The sequence below is a fragment of the Dermochelys coriacea genome, chromosome 28 (genome assembly GCF_009764565.3).
Source record: "Dermochelys coriacea isolate rDerCor1 chromosome 28, rDerCor1.pri.v4, whole genome shotgun sequence".
Lineage (NCBI taxonomy): Eukaryota > Metazoa > Chordata > Testudines > Dermochelyidae > Dermochelys > Dermochelys coriacea.
This window is the reverse complement of record NC_050095.1, coordinates 1,756,490-1,775,884: the sequence shown is the minus strand read 5'-3', so window position 1 is coordinate 1,775,884 and position 19,395 is coordinate 1,756,490. Positions and strand designations below refer to the sequence as shown.

The following is a 19,395-nucleotide window of genomic DNA, read 5'->3' as shown; positions in this document are numbered from 1 at the left end:
CTAATTTCTAGTGTGAACGTGTCTAGCTTCAGTTTCCAGCCAGAGCTCGGCCAGGCTCGCGGCCGCTGTCAGCCAGGCTTGGCCGGACCCCTCTCCGCCATCCCCTCTCCAAGATGCGGGAATGACTTGTCCCCATCACTTTCAGCTTCCAGTCCAAGCCGCTTTGCCCCTCCCCCCCCGCGGCGGAAGTGAAATGACGCTTGCCTGAAGGCGGCTTTCTCAGGCTTGGCTTTGGAAGGACCTGGCCACCTTTCGGACCCACTGTATCCCACTATCCCCGATAGCTGTGCCTGGCGACACGTAGACCTGCCCAACCCCAGAAAGTTCCCATAGCCCGCTGGGAGATCCCAGAGGTGGACCGTGCGGGGGATCGGCCCTGAACTATTAAAAAATAGATTCACACGTTACGAGGCTAGCCGGGCCCCGGGTGACTACCCCGTCTAACCCCGTCTGGAGGGCAGTAGATCTGCCAGGGCAACAGCCTGGCATGATGCAAAGTATCGCCAGAACCGGACCCAGGAGCCCAGTGGACCCCCCCCCACCAAATCACCTTTTTACTCCTGTTTATCGTGAAGTGAAGCGGCTTAAAGTGGTAAAACGTGCATGATGCCTTTCCCGGGCATCGTTTTTCCCTATTATTTGGAGCAGGAAAACACCTTGTAGAAGAAAATGATTTCCCAGGAGACGAGGCCTCTACACAGGAGAAGTGTAACCCCGCCCCTGACAGGGGCCTCCTCGTGAACTCACGAGGGAAAAGGGGGCGGGGGAGAGACAGGTACGAAATAATGAACGGTGGCCAGATGGATGCACAAGAACTTCTATAATGCACGTGATCGGACAGTAAATTCCACCAACAAAAGCTAAGAAATTCCCAGGTCAAAAAACGTCATTAAAGCCCGCAAAGATCCCACCCCCTCCCCTTCTTGTTCACCTTGGAGCCATTTCTGGGCCCGAAACAGGAAGTCCCACCCGAAAGAGGAAGTCCCCATCTAAAAACAGGAAGTCCCACCCTCGCTGGAGTCTCTTCCTCCGCCTCATTTCCTGGCGGGCTACATGTCACTTCTTGTGGCTTCAAGTTCGCTTTTTGCTGAATCGGGGGGGAGGTTTTTTTGTAAAATGACGAGTCCACTCCCGTACCTCCGTACCTGGCCCCCCAACAGGCAAAAACGTCCCTCTGATCGGGGGGGGCAGTCATTTTGTTGAGTCACATTTTCAAACAGCGACATAGACGAGGTCCCGGGGGCCCCCAATGGTTAAAATAACCAAATTTTTGCCCCTCCCTCAAATCCCATCCCCCACTCCACGTGAACAGGGACTGGAAGGGAGGGCGGGAGATAAAACTGCCCCCACCAGTCCTTAGGACCGGGGGGAATCTCCTAAAGAGGGCCGATCTCCCACCACCCCACCCCGAGACATAACACAGCTGCTCCTGACCTACCCCTCTGACCTCATCTCCCCCGCGCCTCTGGTGGAGCTGAGGTGGGGGGAGGCAGGACCTGGCCTGGATGGGATTGTAGGGATGTGGGGAGCGGAGCTGGGAGAAGGGACCTGCTCCAAGTCCCCCCCCAACAACTGAGCCAGAGAGGAGAATGGCGCAGGGACCCCCTTGGCCCCCATTAACCTTGTCAGTGCCAGAGTACAGGGTCCCCCCTCTGCTTTAACCCTGTGTAAAGAGCCCCCGGCACTGACAAGGAAGAATCGGGGGTGGGGGACATCCATCTTCGTCAGCGTCAGGGCGGGGGGCTGTCCGTATTGGAGGGGGAGGCATAAGTCCATAGCCAGCACCGGGGTGGGCCCGGGCCCCCCTTCCCCCTCACACTTTGTAGTAGATGTTGGCGGGGCTCTGGGGGGGCATCTCCTGGACGATGTAGACGGGGTGCCCATAGTCCCCGCTCACTTTCTCGTAGTGGGGGCAGAAGGCCCCATCCGACGTCCGTAGCGGGATGATGATGTCGCTGGGCTCTGACCCGTTGTTGTTCCCGCCCGCGCTGGCCCCCCGCTTGGGGCTGGTCAGGCTGCTGAGCGAGAGAGGCGGGAGGTGGGTATCGCTCTGCTTGGCCCGCCGCCGGCGCCAGCACACGGCCCCCATCACGCCCGCCGCGACCAGGGCCACGAAAGCGGCGCCCCCCGCCGCCCCGGCCACCACGGGCACGTTGGACTGGGGCAAGAGCCCGTTCGCGCCCCCTGCCGGGCCCGTCGCGTTCCCAGCACCTGCAGGGGGAGAGAGAGAGAAAGGGTTAAGGGGAGAGAACCCAGGAGTCCAGGCTCCCAGCACCCCCCACTCTAACCACCAGCCCCCACTCCCCTCCCAGAGCTGGGGAGAGAACCCAGGAGTCCTGGCTCCCAGCCCCCCCCCCCCGCTCTAACCAGCAGACCCCACTCCCCTTCCAGAGCTGGGCAGAGAACCCAGGAGTCCTGGCTCCCAGCCCCCCTGCTCTAACCAGCAGACCCCACTCCCCTTCCAGAGCTGGGGAGAGAACCCAGGAGTCCTGGCTCCCAGTCCCCCCTGCTCCAACTACTTGACCCCACTCCCCGCCCAGGAGCCCAGGGCTGGGCTAGCAGGGGGCTGCAGGTCGGGAGTGAGGGGCACTGGCAGGGTGGGGCGGGGCAGGGCTGGGCTAGTAGGGGCTGCGGGTCGGGAGTGAGGGGCCCCAGCAGAGCAGGGGGAGCCCAGGGCTGGGCTAGAAGGGGATGGGGGCCAGGGGGATGGGGGAATCGAGGCAGGCCCCCCCTCTGTGGGCCTGAAGAGGTTAATGGCCTGTTGCTCTCTGTCCTGGGAGGGAGAGGCGGGGGGCTGAGTCTGAGGGATGCTGCTGGCTGTAAAGGACCCAGGTGTCCGGGGGCAGGGGGCGGAGTCACAGGGACAATTAGCTGCCTTAACTGGCTTTGACAGACAGGAAGGGCTCAGAAACCCCCTGAGCCCAGCCAGTCAGCGAGCTGCCACCATGAACGGGGCTGGGAGCCAGGACTCCTGGGTCCACTCCCTGGCTCTGGGAGGGGAGTGGGGGCTGGCGGGGTGGAGCAGATGGGGCTGGGAGCCAGGACTCCTGGGTCCTCTCCCTGCCTCTGGAAGGGGAGTGGGGTCTAGTGGTTAGAGCTGGGGGGGCTCAGTTTCCATCTCTGAACACGCGTGGTCGGGGGGAGCGATCTAGCGCCAAGAGGCGCCGACGAGGCAGACAGAGGGCGCTGGGCGTGGGGCAGGGACCCCCAGTACTGGGTGGGGAACCTGGCGGGGGGTTGGGCAGCTCCGTACCTGCGTCGCTTGCCTTGCTGGGCTCCGCTCCGCCCAGCGTCCCCCGCTCCTTCTCGGGCGGCGTTTCCGACCCCGATTTCTGGGACTTGGAAGCCGTGCCGGGATCTGGGGGGGGGGGGGCAGAGAGAGAGATGCGTGGGTAGGGGGATGGGGCCGGGGGCGGGAGTGACAGGTGCACACGGAGCAGGGGTCCCCAACACATTCTTCCCCCTGGGAGGGTGCAGAGCCCCCTGTACCCCAGAAAAGTCCCCCACTTCTCCCAGCCACCTTCCCCTCTGTGTGCTGCAAAACCAGGCCCGGCCAGGAGGAGGCGCCACTCCCCATTGGAGTCTATGGGACGCAGGACCAACCCTGCCGGTGCCCCTCACTCCCGACCCGCAGCCCCCGGCTAGCCCAGCCCTGCCCCACCCCCAGCCCTACCGTGGGGGGGGGAGAGGGTGGAGCAGAGGCTGCCCCAGAGGCTGTGGGTCCTTCACCGCACTTCGGGGCCCCGGGGAAAAGCGCAGGCCAGCTGGAGCTGGCTTGAGGTGCTGTCAATCATGCAGCAAGCCCCGCCCCCTTTCCCTTCCCCCCACCCCCCCAGTCGCTCCTCCTCTCGCCCGCCGCAATCACGCAGCGCTAATTAGCTCGTGGGAGGGGCTCAGCGGGAATCCGCCAAATCAACCCAGCGGGGAGAGAAGCAGGGGTTTCGGATCCGCTCTCGCAGCACCAGGGAGAGAACCCAGGAGTCCGGGCTCCCAGCCCCCCCCCCCGCTTTAACCCACCAGCCCCCGCTCCCCTTCCAGAGCCGGGGAGAGAACCCAGGAGTCCGGGCTCCCAGCCCCCCACCCGCTCTAACCCACCAGCCCCCGCTCCCCTTCCAGAGCCGGGGAGAGAACCCAGGAGTCCTGGCTCCCAGCCCCCCTGCTCTGACCCACCAGACTCCGCTCCCCTCCCAGAGCCGGGGAGAGAACCCAGGAGTCCAGGCTCCCAGCCCCCCCACCCCGCTCTAACCCACCAGGCCCCGCTCCCCTCCCAGAGCCAGGGAGAGAACCCAGGAGTCCGGGCTCCCAGCCTCCCCCCCGCTCTAACCCACCAGCCCCCGCTCCCCTCCCAGAGCCGGGGAGAGAACCCAGGAGTCCGGGCTCCAGCCTCCCCCCCGTTCTAACCCACCAGCCCCCGCTCCCCTCCCAGAGCCGGGGAGAGAACCAGGAGTCCGGGCTCCCAGCCCCCCACCCGCTCTAACCCACCAGCCCCCGCTCCCCTCCCAGAGCCGGGGAGAGAACCCAGGAGTCCAGGCGCCCCGCCCCCCCACCCCGCTCTAACCCACCAGGCCCCGCTCCCCTCCCAGAGCCAGGGAGAGAACCCAGGAGTCCGGGCTCCCAGCCTCCCACCCGCTCTAACCCACCAGCCCCCGCTCCCCTCCCAGAGCCGGGGAGAGAACCCAGGAGTCCGGGCTCCCAGCCTCCCCCCCGTTCTAACCCACCAGCCCCCGCTCCCCTCCCAGAGCCGGGGAGAGAACCCAGGAGTCCGGGCTCCCAGCCCCCCACCCGCTCTAACCCACCAGCCCCCGCTCCCCTCCCAGAGCCGGGGAGAGAACCCAGGAGTCCAGGCTCCCAGTCCCCCACCCGCTCTAACCACCAGCCCCCGCTCCCCTCCCAGAGCCGGGGAGAGAACCCAGGAGTCCTGGCTCCCAGCCCCCTGCTCTGACCCACCAGCCTCCGCTCCCCTCCCAGAGCCGGGGAGAGAACCCAGGAGTCCGGGCTCCCAGCCCCCCCACCCCGCTCTAACCCACCAGGCCCCACCCCCCACCCAGAGCCAGGGAGAGAACCCAGGAGTCCGGGCTCCCAGCCTCCCCCCCGCTCTAACCCACCAGCCCCTGCTCCCCTCCCAGAGCCAGGGAGAGAACCCAGGAGTCCGGGCTCCCAGCCCCCCACCCGCTCTAACCCACCAGCCCCCGCTCCCCTCCCAGAGCCGGGGAGAGAACCCAGGAGTCCTGGCTCCCAGCCCCCCTGCTCTGACCCACCAGACTCCGCTCCCCTCCCAGAGCCGGGGAGAGAACCCAGGAGTCCAGGCTCCCAGCCCCCCCCCACCCCGCTCTAACCCACCAGGCCCCGCTCCCCTCCCAGAGCCAGGGAGAGAACCCAGGAGTCCGGGCTCCCAGCCCCCCACCCGCTCTAACCCACCAGCCCCTGCTCCCCTCCCAGAGCCAGGGAGAGAACCCAGGAGTCCGGGCTCCCAGCCCCCCCTCCGCTCTAACCCACCAGCCCCCGCTCCCCTTCCAGAGCCGGGGAGAGAACCCAGGAGTCCGGGCTCCCAGCCCCCCCCCCCCCGCTCTAACCCACCAGCCCCCGCTCCCCTTCCAGAGCCGGGGAGAGAACCCAGGAGTCCTGGCTCCCAGCCCCCTGCTCTGACCCACCAGACTCCGCTCCCCTCCCAGAGCCGGGGAGAGAACCCAGGAGTCCAGGCTCCCAGCCCCCCCACCCCGCTCTAACCCACCAGGCCCCGCTCCCCTCCCAGAGCCAGGGAGAGAACCCAGGAGTCCGGGCTCCCAGCCCCCCACCCGCTCTAACCCACCAGCCCCCACTCCCCTCCCAGAGCCGGGGAGAGAACCCAGGAGTCCGGGCTCCCAGCCTCCCCCCTCTAACCCCTAGCCCCCGCTCCCCTCCCAGAGCCGGGGAGAGAACCCAGGAGTCCGGGCTCCCAGCCCCCCCACCCGCTAACCCACCAGCCCCCGCTCCCCTCCCAGAGCCGGGGAGAGAACCCAGGAGTCCGGGCTCCCAGCCCCCCACCCGCTCTAACCCACCAGCCCCCGCTCCCCTTCCAGAGCCGGGGAGAGAACCCAGGAGTCCGGGCTCCCAGCCCCCCACCCGCTCTAACCCACCAGCCCCCGCTCCCCTTCCAGAGCCGGGAGAGAACCCAGGAGTCCGGCTCCCAGCCCCCCCCCCCCGCTCTAACCCACCAGCCCCCGCTCCCCTCCCAGAGCCGGGGAGAGAACCCAGGAGTCCGGGCTCCCAGTCCCCCACCCGCTCTAACCACCAGCCCCCGCTCCCCTCCCAGAGCCGGGGAGAGAACCCAGGAGTCCGGGCTCCCAGCCTCCCCCCGCTCTAACCCACCAGCCCCCGCTCCCCTCCCAGAGCCGGGGAGAGAACCCAGGAGTCCTGGCTCCCAGCCCCCCTGCTCTGACCCACCAGCCTCCGCTCCCCTCCCAGAGCCGGGGAGAGAACCCAGGAGTCCGGGCTCCCAGCCCCCCCCACCCCGCTCTAACCCACCCGGCCCCACCCCCCACCCAGAGCCAGGGAGAGAACCCAGGAGTCCGGGCTCCCAGCCTCCCCCCCGCTCTAACCCACCAGCCCCCGCTCCCCTCCCAGAGCCGGGGAGAGAACCCAGGAGTCCTGGCTCCCAGCCCCCCTGCTCTGACCCACCAGCCTCCGTTCCCCTCCCAGAGCCAGGGAGAGAACCCAGGAGTCCGGGCTCCCAGCCCCCCCACCCCGCTCTAACCCACCAGGCCCCACCCCCCACCCAGAGCCAGGGAGAGAACCCAGGAGTCCTGGCTCCCAGCCCCCCTGCTCTGACCCACCAGCCTCCGCTCCCCTCCCAGAGCCAGGGAGAGAACCCAGGAGTCCTGGCTCCCAGCCCCCCTGCTCTGACCCACCAGCCTCCGCTCCCCTCCCAGAGCCGGGGAGAGAACCCAGGAGTCCGGGCTCCCAGCCCCCCCACCCCGCTCTAACCCACCAACCCCCACTCCCCTCCCAGAGCCGGGGAGAGAACCCAGGTGTCCTGACTGCCAGTCCTCCAATTCATGCTCCGTGCCCCACAGCGCCCCCTAGCACTGCCCTAGGGCCAGCCCTGCCTGCCAGGGGAGAGCGCCCCCCGCCCACCAACGTTGTAACTTACGCTGCCCCACTTTCAGGACGACTTTCATCCCCTTAGACAGGCAAGCGCCGCCCTTCAGGTTCTCCAGCCCCTCCTTGGTGCCGTCTGACGTGGCTGTGGGGAGAGAGAGGGACATTACAGTGGGATGGGGGGGCTCAGCTGGGGGTGCTCTCCCCGGGCAGGCAGGGCTGGCCCCAGGGTGGCGGTAGGGGGCAGGCGGGGGGGGGGCCATTACCGGTGGGGCAGGGTTGGTTCGGGGAGTGGCGGACCGGGGCTCGCTCTGCGAGCGGCGCGTGTGTGAGATCGCCTTGTCACGGGGGCCGTGTGCGTGTCTGACCACGGATTGTGGTGTGTTGTGTGCGTGTGGGGTGATTCTGTGTGAGCTCTTTGTCGCTCTGTGGAAGGTGAAATTAGACCCTGGTGATGGCTGGGCGACACACACACACATGCCTCAATCTCACACACACACAGGCCTCAATCACACACACACACACACACACACACACACACATGCCGTGTTACTGGGTGGTTGTTGTGCTGCTCTCAGCAATTCGCGGGGAGAGCGCAGCCTCCAGCCCGGAGCCCCCACTGGACCCAGGAGTCCGGGCTCCCAGCCCACACCCTCATTCTCTCCCCAGCACTGGGAGGGGAGTGGGGCCTGGTGGGTTAGAGCGGGGGGGGGGGGTTGGGAGCCAGGACTCCTGGGTTCTCTCCCCGGCTCTGGGAGGGGAGGGGGGGCTAATGGTGGAAGCAGAGAGGCTGGGAGCCCATTGGGAGGTCGGTGCTGAAGCCGAGCGGGGCTGGTGGCCCGGATGCCGGGGTCCCCAGGGAGCGGTGGGGGGGTTGCGTGCGTGCGGTGGCAGCAGGTGCCGGGGGCACCGGCAGGCCGGGCCGTCACATCACGTTAGCCGCGCGTGGCCGGGCCCTTTCACCGCTAAACCTGGGGGGGGTCTGTGCTCAAAGATGCCGGCTACCCGGGCCAGCCCCCCTTGCAGCCAACCCTCCCCATGGACCCCTCCATCCCCACTAGGCGCCCTGTCTCCCCGAGAGCCCCCCCAGCATCATGCCCCCAGACCCCTCCTACACAGCTCCCCCCAGGGCAGAGACAGCCCCCCACTTGCACCCCAATTGCCCGCCCCACCCCCGCAGACACCCACACACATTCAGTCCCCACCTAGTCAGCTCCTCACACTGCCCAGCGACACCACCCTACACGCAGCTCCATGCCCCCTCCCCCACTTCAAAACCACCAGCCCCCAGCTGCTGATCTGTTCTGTCCACCCCCCACGGGACCCAGGAGTCCTGGCGTCTTTAAAGATCTGCAGTAAACATTTGTGTATTGGATGAGGCCACCTCTGGGGGGGGGCGGCTGGTGACACGGGGACCTCTCGCCCGGCACCAAGATGCGGCCCCCTCTGGGGCGGGGCGGCGGGTGACACGGGGACCCCTCGCCCGGCACCAAGATGCGGCCATGTCTGGGGCGGGGCGGCGGGTGATACGGGGACCCCTCGCCCGGCACCAAGATGCGGCCACCTCTGGGGCGGGGAGGCTGGTTACTCAGGGATTTTTTGCCGGTGGGGGGGGGTTGTTTCCGGTTCTGTCACTTCCTGCCTTACTTGGCACCTGACACCCCCCCCCCGCCACTTCCCTCGCTCGTGTCTGGTTGGGCAGAACAGTAACTGGGTCAGCGATGCCAGCGCCTTTGGTTCCCCCTCCCTCACCAGCCCCTTTCCCCCCACACTGTCCTGCCCCCTTCCCCTGCCCCACAGCTCCACCCCTCCACCCTGCCATCTCCCCTCCCTGCTTCTGCTGGCCTCTCACTCTTCCCCCCAGTGCCCCCCCGGGATCCCCTCTCGGCCCCTTCGCTCCCCCCTCTCACCCCAGTAAGATCCCCAAGACCCCCCAGGAGACACTGGGGCAGGTGGGTAATAGCAAAGGGAGGCGGGAGGGGTGGGAATGGGGGGTGGGGAGGGGCGGAGGGGGAGGGCTGGGAATGGGGGGAGGGAAGGGGCAGGGAGGAGGTGGGGGAGGGGTGGGGAGGGACAGGGAGGGAGGGGGAGGGCTGGGAATGGGGGTGGGGGGGCCTGAGGACTTGAGCTTCCCTTCCACAGGTGACACCCAGCCCCCCATGAGGCCCCCCCTTCCCCAAGTGGTGGGTGCAGCCTCTCTGGGGTGGGGTCGGGGGGGCGGTTGCCGTGGCACGGTTGCCAGGAAGTCACTGGTTTGTCGGGAGACAGTTGCCATAGCGATGGGGGAAAGACCAGCGGGATCTGTGATGGGAAACTGCAGGGGGAGAGGACGTGCGCCCCCCCACATCTCCCCACCCCCTCAGGGGCAACGATTGTCCCCCCCCATGGGGCCCTGAGGATTCAAACTGGCCCCTCCCCCCACTTCCCTCCCCCTTGTCCTGCCCCTCCGCCATCCTATCCCCTACTTGCTGCTCCCCCCCCGGTCCCCCCGCCCCGTGACCCAGATGTCAAGAAGCGTCAGTGCCTGGATTTCAAAAGGGAAAATATCCCAGAGCAGTCGACAGGCTCCGGGTGGAGGTGGGAGGCTGTTCAGCCCGGACCCCCCCCAGACACCCATGTGCGCAGGTACACACACACACAGACACACACACACACACAAGTATGTGCAGGAGCAGCCAGGGGACAAGCCCTTTAAGAGGCCTTGTGCCATCTGTAGGGAAGGGGCTGGGTGAGTGTGCAAGGGAGGCAGTGTGCACAGGAGAGAGGGCGTGCAAGTCTGTGGGCAGGAGAGGAGGGGGGGCCTGGCATGTGAGTGCATGAAAGGGGCCAGGGGAGTGTGCAAGAGGTTGAATGTCCATCCTACATGTGTGTGCAAGAGACTGAACGAGTGTGCATGGGTGTGAAAGTGCAATGGGCCATGGGCAGGTGTGAGAGAGCAAATGTTCATCCCTTGTGCATGCAAGGGGCCAGTTGAGTGTGCAAGGGGCTGAACGTCTCTACTGTGTGTGCAACAGGTTTGAGTGTGCATGAGTGTGAGTATGCAATGGGTCACACAAGTGTGCAAGAGACCAAACATCAATGTTGGGGTGTGTGCACCATCTTGAATGAGCGTGCCAGGCGATGGGTGCAGGCCCTGGTCTGGGGGGTGTATGCAAGAAGATGTGCAAGAGGGTGTGCAAAGGGCCAAGTGGACCAGGGACCAAATGTGCCTATGAGTGTGTGACAGAGGGTTGGCACGCAAAGGTGAAAGGCAACCCAGGCATGTGCAGGCAAGTGAGTGTGCAAATAATGATGGGTGTGCAAGTGTCAGGATGGGTGTGCAAAGGCAGGCGAGGGACTGAGTGGGCAAGGAGCGTTTTTGGGATGGGACAGTGCAAGTGGGCAAGCCAGTGAACTAAACCCCTTGCACAGGCACACACACCTGTTCCACACTCGCACCAATCTGCATGCACACACCCTTGCACACGTTCCCCCCCGTGCAAGGTGCCTTGGTCTCTTGCACGCTCACCCCCTCACAGGCAGACCCCCTAAAACACTTCCTGTTGACAGCCCCGTCCCAAGGAAACAACCCCCCTACCCCTAGGACACTGGACTTGGGGGGTCACCCCATGGCTCCAGCTCTGACCCCCAACTTCTCAGACCCTCCGATACTGGCTGGGAGCTTGCCACTGTCACCCCAGGCATGGCCTTGGGAATCAGGGGGGAGCTGGGGGGGGCTAGCAGGGGCTGCGGGTTGGGAGTGAGGGTCACCAGCAGGGCTGTGGGGGGGCAGGGCTGGGCTAGCAGGGGCTGCAGGGCGGGAGTGAGGGGCACCGGCAGGGCTGGGGGGCAGGGCTGGGTTAGCAGGGAGCTGCGGGGCGGGAGTGAGGGACACCGGCAGGGCTGGGGGGGCAGGGGCTGCGGGTCGGGAGTGAGGGGCACTGGCAGAGGTGAGGCTCGGGGGGCTGGAGAAGTGGGTCGTGGGTGGCGAGCGATTGACTCAGCAATAAACAGCGTGGGAGGGCAGGACACAGACAGACGGACAGATTGTGTTCGAGGGGGGGTGGGGGGCGGGGAGCTGGATTTCACAACACAGAGCCTAAGAGACAGGAGCCGCCCCTCCAAATCCCAGCAGACCGACCCCCACCGGGGACAGGACGGGCCCTGACACTGGGGTCTGTCGCCCGGCGCCGAGATGTGGCCACCTCTGGGGCGGGGCAGCTGGTGACACGGGGACCCCTCACCCGGCGCCGAGATGCAGGAGAAAAATTTATCAAACCAAACCCAGGAGTCCTGGCTCCCAGCCCCCGCCCCCCTCCCCCTGCTCTAACCACCAGCCCCCCCTCCCCTCCCAGAGCCGGGGAGAGAACCCAGGAGTCCTGGCTCCCAGCCTCTCCTGCTCTAACCAATAGCCCCCCTCCCGAGCCGGGCGAGAACCCAGGAGTCCGGGCACTCACTGATGATGTAGTAGTCCTGGTTGCTCTTGAATTCGTGGCCCCACAGGTTGGGGCTGAACTCCTGGAACTTGATGGTGAACCGCACGTCGTGCTCGGGCCGGTCGCACGTCAGCAGCAGGTTGGGGGCCCGCAGGATCTCGCACCCCCGGGCCTGCTCGCCCGGCACCAGGTACAGCTTGTAATACTCGTATTCCTCCGCCGAGAAGGGGCCCGGCGGGCGGGAGCGTGGGCAGATCAGGTCCAGCCGATCGCCGATCTGCGGGTACAGGACATAGCCGCCCTCCGCCTGGAACCTGCCGGAGATGGGGCGTCAGAGAGGGGACCCCAACCCGCACCGCCCCCTGAGCCAGCCAGTCCCCACCCTGGGGGCAGATGGGAGCCGGTGCCAGCTAGAGGGAACAGGCCCCTGATTCCCACCTCGCCCCCCCCAGGACAGGCACAGCTTGGTGCCCTCCCCAGGACAGTCCCCGCCTGCTTTGTGACTCCCCCCAGATCCTCTGACTAAGGAGACCCTGACAGAGAGACACAGTCGTCCCCCCGCCGCCCCAGCCAAGGCTGCTGATTTTGGGGAACAGGCCGAGACAAAACAGCCTCCCACTTGGGAGCAGGGCCCCTCCCGGCCCTCGTCCATGTGAAACACCCATCCCCTCACCGCTCTGCTGGGCCCCCTCCAGCCCCGCACCCGGGGGAGCCACCCAGCCCCATCCCCGCCCAGAATTGGGGAGAGACCCCCATCAGCTGCCCTTGGTCCCCGAGGGACCTCTCGCGCAGTGCTGAGATGCAACCACCTCTGGGGTGGGGTGGCTGGCTATCTGGGGACCCCTTGCCTGGCACAGAGATGTGGCCACCTCTTGGGCGGGGCACAGCTACTACTCTAGTAGGTTGGGGGGCTGGGAGCCAGGACTCCTGGGTTCTCTTTCCGGCTCAGGGAGGGGAGTGGAGACTGGTGATCAGAGCAGGGGGTGGCTGGGAGCCAGGACTCCTGGGTTCTGTCCCCAGCTCTGGGAGGGGAGTGGGGGCTGGTGGGTTAGAGCAGGGGGCGGCTGGGAGCCAGGACTCCTGGGTTCTCTGCCTGGCTCTGGGAAGGGACTGGGGTCTAGTGCTTAGAGTGTGGGGGTGGGAGCCCGGACTCCTGGGTTCTCTTCCTTATCAATGCCAGAGTCATGGCTAGAACCCAGGAGTCTTGACGGCCACAGGCCTTCAGCCCAAGAACCAACTCACTGCGTTTTCTTTCTGTAGGACCGGCGGCCTGATTTCGCGGTTCCAGAGAATTTCCCCTGCGTTTCCTTTGCCAGCCCAGGCTCCGGAGGCCCCGCAACGCCACCCCTCACACCCTCCCCCCACCCTGCCAACCAAAAGCAAGATCTGAAAATATCCCACCACAGCCCGCGACCAGAGGCACCGATCTGCAAGCCCCACAGAGGCCCAAAGATCTCTCTCGACTCTAGGGGTAAATCCTGGAGGATCGTATATTCACCCGAGACGCACTGAATTTTTCAGTAAATGCTCCGGCTTTCCCACTGGCACGTCTATCTTGAATACGGGCAAGTGATTTGAAAGGACGCTGACGCACGGCGTTGTAAAGATGCTGGGCATGAAAATATTTGCTGTTTAAGACGATCCACTGCTGTATCGCTCAGAGGGGGCGGACGGTTTGTGGCTTAGGTATTTGGACAGAGGGCTTGATTTTTCAGTGCTTTGCTATGCATTTTTGGGGTCGACGTGCTTAAAAACAAGGCCGCCCTATCGAACGCAAGGGGAGGTCGCTTTGAAAATTACCCAGTCGCTGCTCCCCACCCCAGAGCCAGCTGCATCTGAGCCCCGGGTGAGTGGGGGGAAGCGTTAAAGCTTTTATCGGAAGTCACACGGATCGACTTTGATTCCTGGCCGCAAAACTCTGATCCGTGTAGTTCCTGGACGTTAAAATATTCACCACGTATCATTGCGGTCAGACCGGATCAAATGGATGGGGCACCCCTCTATTTAATAAGAGACACTCATTTTCAGCGGCCTGGCGCATCCGTTGGGCATTACATGTGCCTTCCTAATTTTAAGCAAGCGATAGCATTCATGAGGAATAACTCCTTCCTGCGTTGGAAGGACTATTACAAACTTCTGGACGGCTTCATAAAAACCGACAGCGATGACCAAGAATAGCCGCAGAAATATTTTCTGTTCCTTCCAGCCTGGGCAGCTAGAAATTGTCCAAGTGGCTTCAAAACCAGAATTCAGGGGCAGGAGTTTGCGGGATAAATCTGAGCTCTGGCCGTGAAAGGGACTCCCAGATTTCTCCACTTTGGAAACCATCCGGTTTGAAGATCATTCCAAAAATCAGTCGATGGATTTAACGCCGAAAAACTTCATTAAACGCTCCTGAAAATGGGACACTTTGAACGTCACGTGAGAGATAACAGATCCAGTTTTTGGGTGGGCTGCAGACACTCACAGGCCTGAGCGCGAGAGAGGAAGAAACTGGTGCCTGGGGAAACTCAAGAGAGAAACCAGTTTGCGGGGAGCCCGTTCCCTCCAATCTCGGGAACGGCCAGATCTCGAGTGTCCCAGTCCCCTACCACACACACAGAGAAACAGCTCAGTGCAGAGCATGGCCAAAATGGGCCTAGGAGATTTAGAAGCCTTCAACTGACTCTCAGGCTGCTAGGTTCCAGTTCCCCCAAAGGGGTTTAAGCACCTCGTCCCCATTGATTTATCCAAATGGCCTAAGCGGTGCTTAATTTGTCACGAAAGAGGCGAAAGTAATTTTTTTACATTCATGACTGACGCAGCGAGCTCAGAGGTGCCGGGGCCCTGTCCTGCCAAGCCCTGGCCCAAATTAAGCGTTGGGCCCAAGTGACCTTTTACAATGGTACTTGGCATTCGGGGCAAATTTTTAAAGCCTTTCAACAATTTGCTCACCTTAGGCCGGTCGGGCAATCTGCGTGTGTGTGTGTGTATGTGTGTGTGTGTGAGCGATCTAAGCTCATGCGTGTGTCCAAAATCAACTCCTAAGCAATCCAACGGTTTGCTTTAAAAAGAAGGTGGCTTCAAAAAATGGCAAGATTTATTCCCAGACACACACTGCCAGCGCCCCAAGAGACAGCAAATTGGTCCCCGCACGCAAATGTAGCCAGCAGCTGATCTGGTCTGATATTTTGCGCCATAAAATAAATACATTTTATAAAGAAAGCGGCTTTGCTTTTTTTCCCTCTTTAAGCGGCGTCCCCCCACTTTTTAAGATCCTTTGGGGATGGGGGCGGGGGAAACCACCCGGAAAGACACCGAAAACCACCCTTCTCCCTAGATGTGCAAGGGAGATGGCGAACCCCCTTTTCAGGCATGGGGGTGGGGGTGGAAATTATTTAGACAAATATCTCCATTCGCTAGAATCTCTATTTGTTGCTAGGAAGCGCTGACACATGACGATGGGAGTAATTGTAGCCCCTGTGAATCACGGTTATGCTTCGTCTTTCTGGCAATCAGGCTCTGTCCCTGGCCAGGCTCGCCAGCCCATCGAACCCCCTAAAACTTTGTTGTTTGTGCCGGATGGAGAAGGGGGTTTTGATTGAGCCCGGAGCAGATCCCACACTTGGGTGGTTTAGATGGATCTTGTGTCTGGAATAATACAGCCAGCAGGGAGGAAAATGTAACTTACCGATATATACGGGCAGAGAGAAATGCCAGCGTTGACCTATTAACACCATGGTCTGGAAACTCGCTCGGCCCCCATAAAGCATAGATCAGCAAACAGAGGCCCCCGTGTGCGGTGATCAAAAATGAAAAGGATCCACAGAGGCTCAAAACACAAACCAGGACCCAAAGTCTCAAGAAGCCATCAGTCTCGAGCGGGCTCAATCCATATATTCTGCTTTGAGCCGGGGATTGGACTAGATACCTCCTGAGGTCTCTTCCAACCATAATGATACACACGTACCCAGTCAGTCATTTCAAGGGGACATCAAACTACACACAACGTTAAGAAGCTGCCAGTATAAAGCTAAATAAACACACACACACACACACACAGAATAATTTCAAGGGAATCCCTCTTCCCCTTTCGATACACACACACTCTTGATCTACACACTGAAGGCACCAAAACCAACACCCACAACTGGGAAGAGACACACATTTATATACCGCACCTGTGGAGAGCACCACTCTTTTCCAGAAAAGCCAACTACAACCCAAAATACAACCTTCAAGAGGCCTACCCCAAATTCACACCCGTCTCTGGCTCGCCTGCACAAACTTCACCAAAACACCACAATCTCTCTCACACACACACTCGCTCTTGCGTGCTGTCCAGCGTCAAAAAGCCACCAAATTCCCCCCCCAAAAAACAAACACATCTCACCTTTACACTGAAAACACCGATTTTTCCAGACTTTAAAAAAATATATAATTGTTATAAAGAGCAAAAACGACAATCCCCCGGCACTTTCAGAGGCTGATTTTGTTAAATAAAACATTGTCCTTGATTTGGGGGGGGGAGAATTACCAAGTCCCACCCCCAACACACTTTCCAAAACATGGGTTGACTGAAGAGGGCGAAAGGGAAAGAAAGAAAAGTTTGACAAGAGGATTAAATGGCAGACTTTTGAGGGTGAAATTGACCAGGTCCTTATAAAACCAAGTCAGTTACACTTGAAATTGACTAGATTAGGGAAAAACAAAAGAACTTGCAATTTCTCTCCCCCTGCCCCTTCGCCTCTGGGATTTGCAGCCCCAAAATGAATCCCAACCACAACTAGCTATTTAAAACTTGGGGGTTCTTTCCCTCTGCCCCCCGCCCCATCCCCTCTTTATAACAGACAAAGCAGCAAAAACCTGAGGGATTTCACCCCTTTCCCCACTTACTTTTTGTTTGCTGTATTCCAGTATATAGGCTCCAAGCTAACACCCGATATAATCCACAGTTCCAGCAAGGAAAACAGTAACCCTATATAGAGTCCAAGCAATGAAGTCCTCAATGCCATGATTGCAAAGGAAAGGGGATTTTTTTTACCCCTCCTCTGTGTTTTCTTCTTGAGAGTCTCTCTCTCACACACACATACTCACAAAAATCAAGAGGCTCCCAAACTCTTAGACTTTGCCCCCCTCTGCAAGCCCTAGGCTGGGTAAAGTTTTATGGATTTCCCCCCCCCCGCCTGGATTTTTCATGCCAGAACTGGAAAGTTGGGGGGGGGTGTTTTGTGTGTGTGTGTGTGTGTGTTGTTTTTTCTTCAAGATCCTAATGCCATCTGCAGCCTTGGCGAAAAATACATCTATTCACACACACACAGAAAATTTGCCTCCACTTCTCTTGTGTGTGTCTTTCTGGTCTGATCTCCTGAGCGGGGAGGACACACTGTTGTAAGACACAAGGAAAGGAGGGAGGGGGAAGGAATTCATTTGAAAGCCCCCCCTTGACTCCTTGTCTTTGGTGAGATTTTTTTTTCTTCTTCTTCTTCTTTTCTTTCTCTTTTTTTTTGAAGGTTCGGCATTGAGTAACTCCAGAGATGAGGACAGAGAATGGGAGTAAGCAGAAAGGAGGAGGGGCAGGAGAAGAGAAGTGGTGAATGGGAAATACTGGAGAAGAGAAAGAGAGACAGAGGCGCGCACACACACATACACACACACACACACAGAGGCTAGTATCTGGAGTCTGGACTTTAAAGAAGATGTGGAGTCAGGATTCAGGTCTAAAATCCTCCCCAATGAGTAGCGTGCACACAAATAAATCCGCAGAGCCAGCCAGCAAGGTTGCTTGAAGACAAGAATATTTTGCAGCGCAGTTGGCTCGGCCTCTCCGCTTCCCTGTCAGGACTGATCAGAGACACAGTCGCTTCTCGAGGAAAAAAAAGAGAGAGAGAGAAATCAGGGTCCTTTTCCCGAGCCGCTTTGCGCAGTGAGGAAAGCGAGAAATGTCTCCACACTGCGATTTATTTGTCAAATGCCCAGCCAGGTTCTTTGTGTGCCGGCATGTAGGGCAAGGTGGATTTGGGTTAGAAATGTTTCAGAGTAGCAGCCGTGTTAGTCTGTATTCGCAAAAAGAAAAGGAGGGACTTGTGGCACCTTAGAGACTAACAAATGTATTTGAGCATAAGCTTTCGTGGGCTACATTTCACTTCATCGGATGCATTGGGGAGGCTGGGAAAGATGTGGCATTGGAAATCGGTTTGGGATGGGAAAGGGACTTGAGACCCAACGCTGGCGAGTTCGCCCCTCGGGCCGGGCGGGATGGGTTTTCCTTGGGGCCCCGAGGCTGGGCAGTCCAGGAGCGTTTGGGGTCTGGGAAGTGGGAGGTGGGATTTCTCCGTAAGAATCGTGGGGCGCTGGGGTGGGGGAATCAATTAAACAAACAATAACCCCACTCACTGGCCAAATCTGGCTGGAGAGGAATCCCGCAGCTTGTGAAACCCTGCGTGGATTTGAAGGTCGTTTCTGACCCACTGGTCCCATTGAACGCCGGCCGGAGAGTTTCGCCTTTGCCGAGAGCAACTTGCGGCTGCTAAACCGTCTGGGAAACCCTTTCATGAAAAATTCATTCCGGGATCCGCTCGTTTTAAGGGCAGTGGCGGATCCTCCTGGCCCTGGGTCTTTCCCGAGACAGGACTTGCCTGGACTGGGATCTTTGACCGTGGCGGGCTGGGATTTCTTGGCCCATTGGGCTTCCAGGGTTTTGATGTTCAGGCTGGGGGGCTTCGAATGGGCCAGGCGAGATCAGGAGGCTGAAGCGGGAAGCGAACCGGGATCGGCAGGCGTTGTTGTAGGTTCCCAGACGGGCCTGGGGCAAAGGGGGTGTGATTTTAGTGTCAGGAGCGAGAAGGGGGATTTTCGACATGAGGGAAGTTGAAACCCGGTGACACCCCGAAACGAAACCAAACCAGGACCCAACAAGGCTGTGAAGGATTGGACCAATGCCCCCCCTCCCCCGAACCCCAGCGCTTGAGATGGAGTTTGGGGAGCTGGGCAGGTGCCATTGACAGAGAGAAAGGAGAGAGCACAGGAGGATGGGCAGAGGGGAACGAGATTCAGGAGCCTGGGTTCGGCCCCCGGCATGGGGGAGGAGAGAGGGGGCTAGTGGTTAGTGTCACCCAAGGCGTGAGGGGCAGAGCCGGGGAGAGAACCCAGGAGTCCTGGCTCCCAGCCACCCCCTGCTCTAACCCACCAGCCCCCACTTGCCTCCCAGAGCCAGGGAGAGAACCCAGGAGTCTTGGCGCCCCACAGGCTAGGCCATAGCAGCATATACCTGAATTTGCTTTGGGAAGGACCCTGTAATTTGGAGGCAAATCCTCACAGCGTGTTGTTCTCAGGCCAAGCTCGGTAGCTGCATGAAGCCGCCTGCCCCCCTTGTGCTGTCCAGCACCCCCCCAGGGGCCAGCACCCCACATGGGCCAGGAGCAGCTGTGGCATTTCATGTGCAATAGAGTCCCTGGCCCCACTGATGTCTTGCTAAGCAGGGCTGGGCCAGTACAGGATTTGGAGGGGAGATTGGGGAGGGGGGTGGGGGGCTCAGGCCTCAGCAGGGGTCGCTCTCCCCCGGCAGGCGGGGCTGGCCCCAGGGGGCGCTGCGGGGCAGCGAGTGGGGGGCTCAGTAGGGGGCGCTCTCCCCCGGCAGGCAGGGCTGGCCCCAGGGGGCACTGCGGGGCAGCGAGCGGGGGGGCTCAGTAGGGGTCGCTCTCCCCCGGCAGGCGGGGCTGGCCCCAGGGGGCGCTGCGGGGCAGCGAGCGGGGGGCTCAGTAGGGGGCGCTCTCCCCCGGCAGGCAGGCCTGGCCCCAGGGGGCGCTGCGGAGCAGCGAGCGGGGGGCTCAGTAGGGGGCGCTCTCCCCCGGCAGGCGGGGCTGGCCCCAGGGGGCGCTGTGGGGCAGCGAACGGGGGGCTCAGTAGGGGGCGCTCTCCCCCG

The 19,395-nt window shown here is 61.7% G+C and overlaps 1 protein-coding gene across 1 annotated transcript; it reads right to left on the bottom strand.

Moving 5' to 3' along the window:
• Positions 1 to 652: 652 nt before the first annotated feature.
• On the bottom strand, positions 653 to 18,560 carry EFNB3 (ephrin B3). Its single transcript, XM_038386031.2, has 5 exons — positions 16,368 to 18,560; positions 11,514 to 11,806; positions 7,130 to 7,222; positions 3,254 to 3,358; positions 653 to 2,211 (listed from the first exon to the last, which is right to left on the bottom strand). The coding sequence occupies exons 1-5, from the start codon at positions 16,484 to 16,486 to the stop codon at positions 1,814 to 1,816; spliced, it is 1,008 nt and encodes a 335-aa protein (XP_038241959.1). The 5' UTR covers positions 16,487 to 18,560; the 3' UTR covers positions 653 to 1,813.
• Between the last annotated feature and the right edge of the window lie 835 nt (positions 18,561 to 19,395).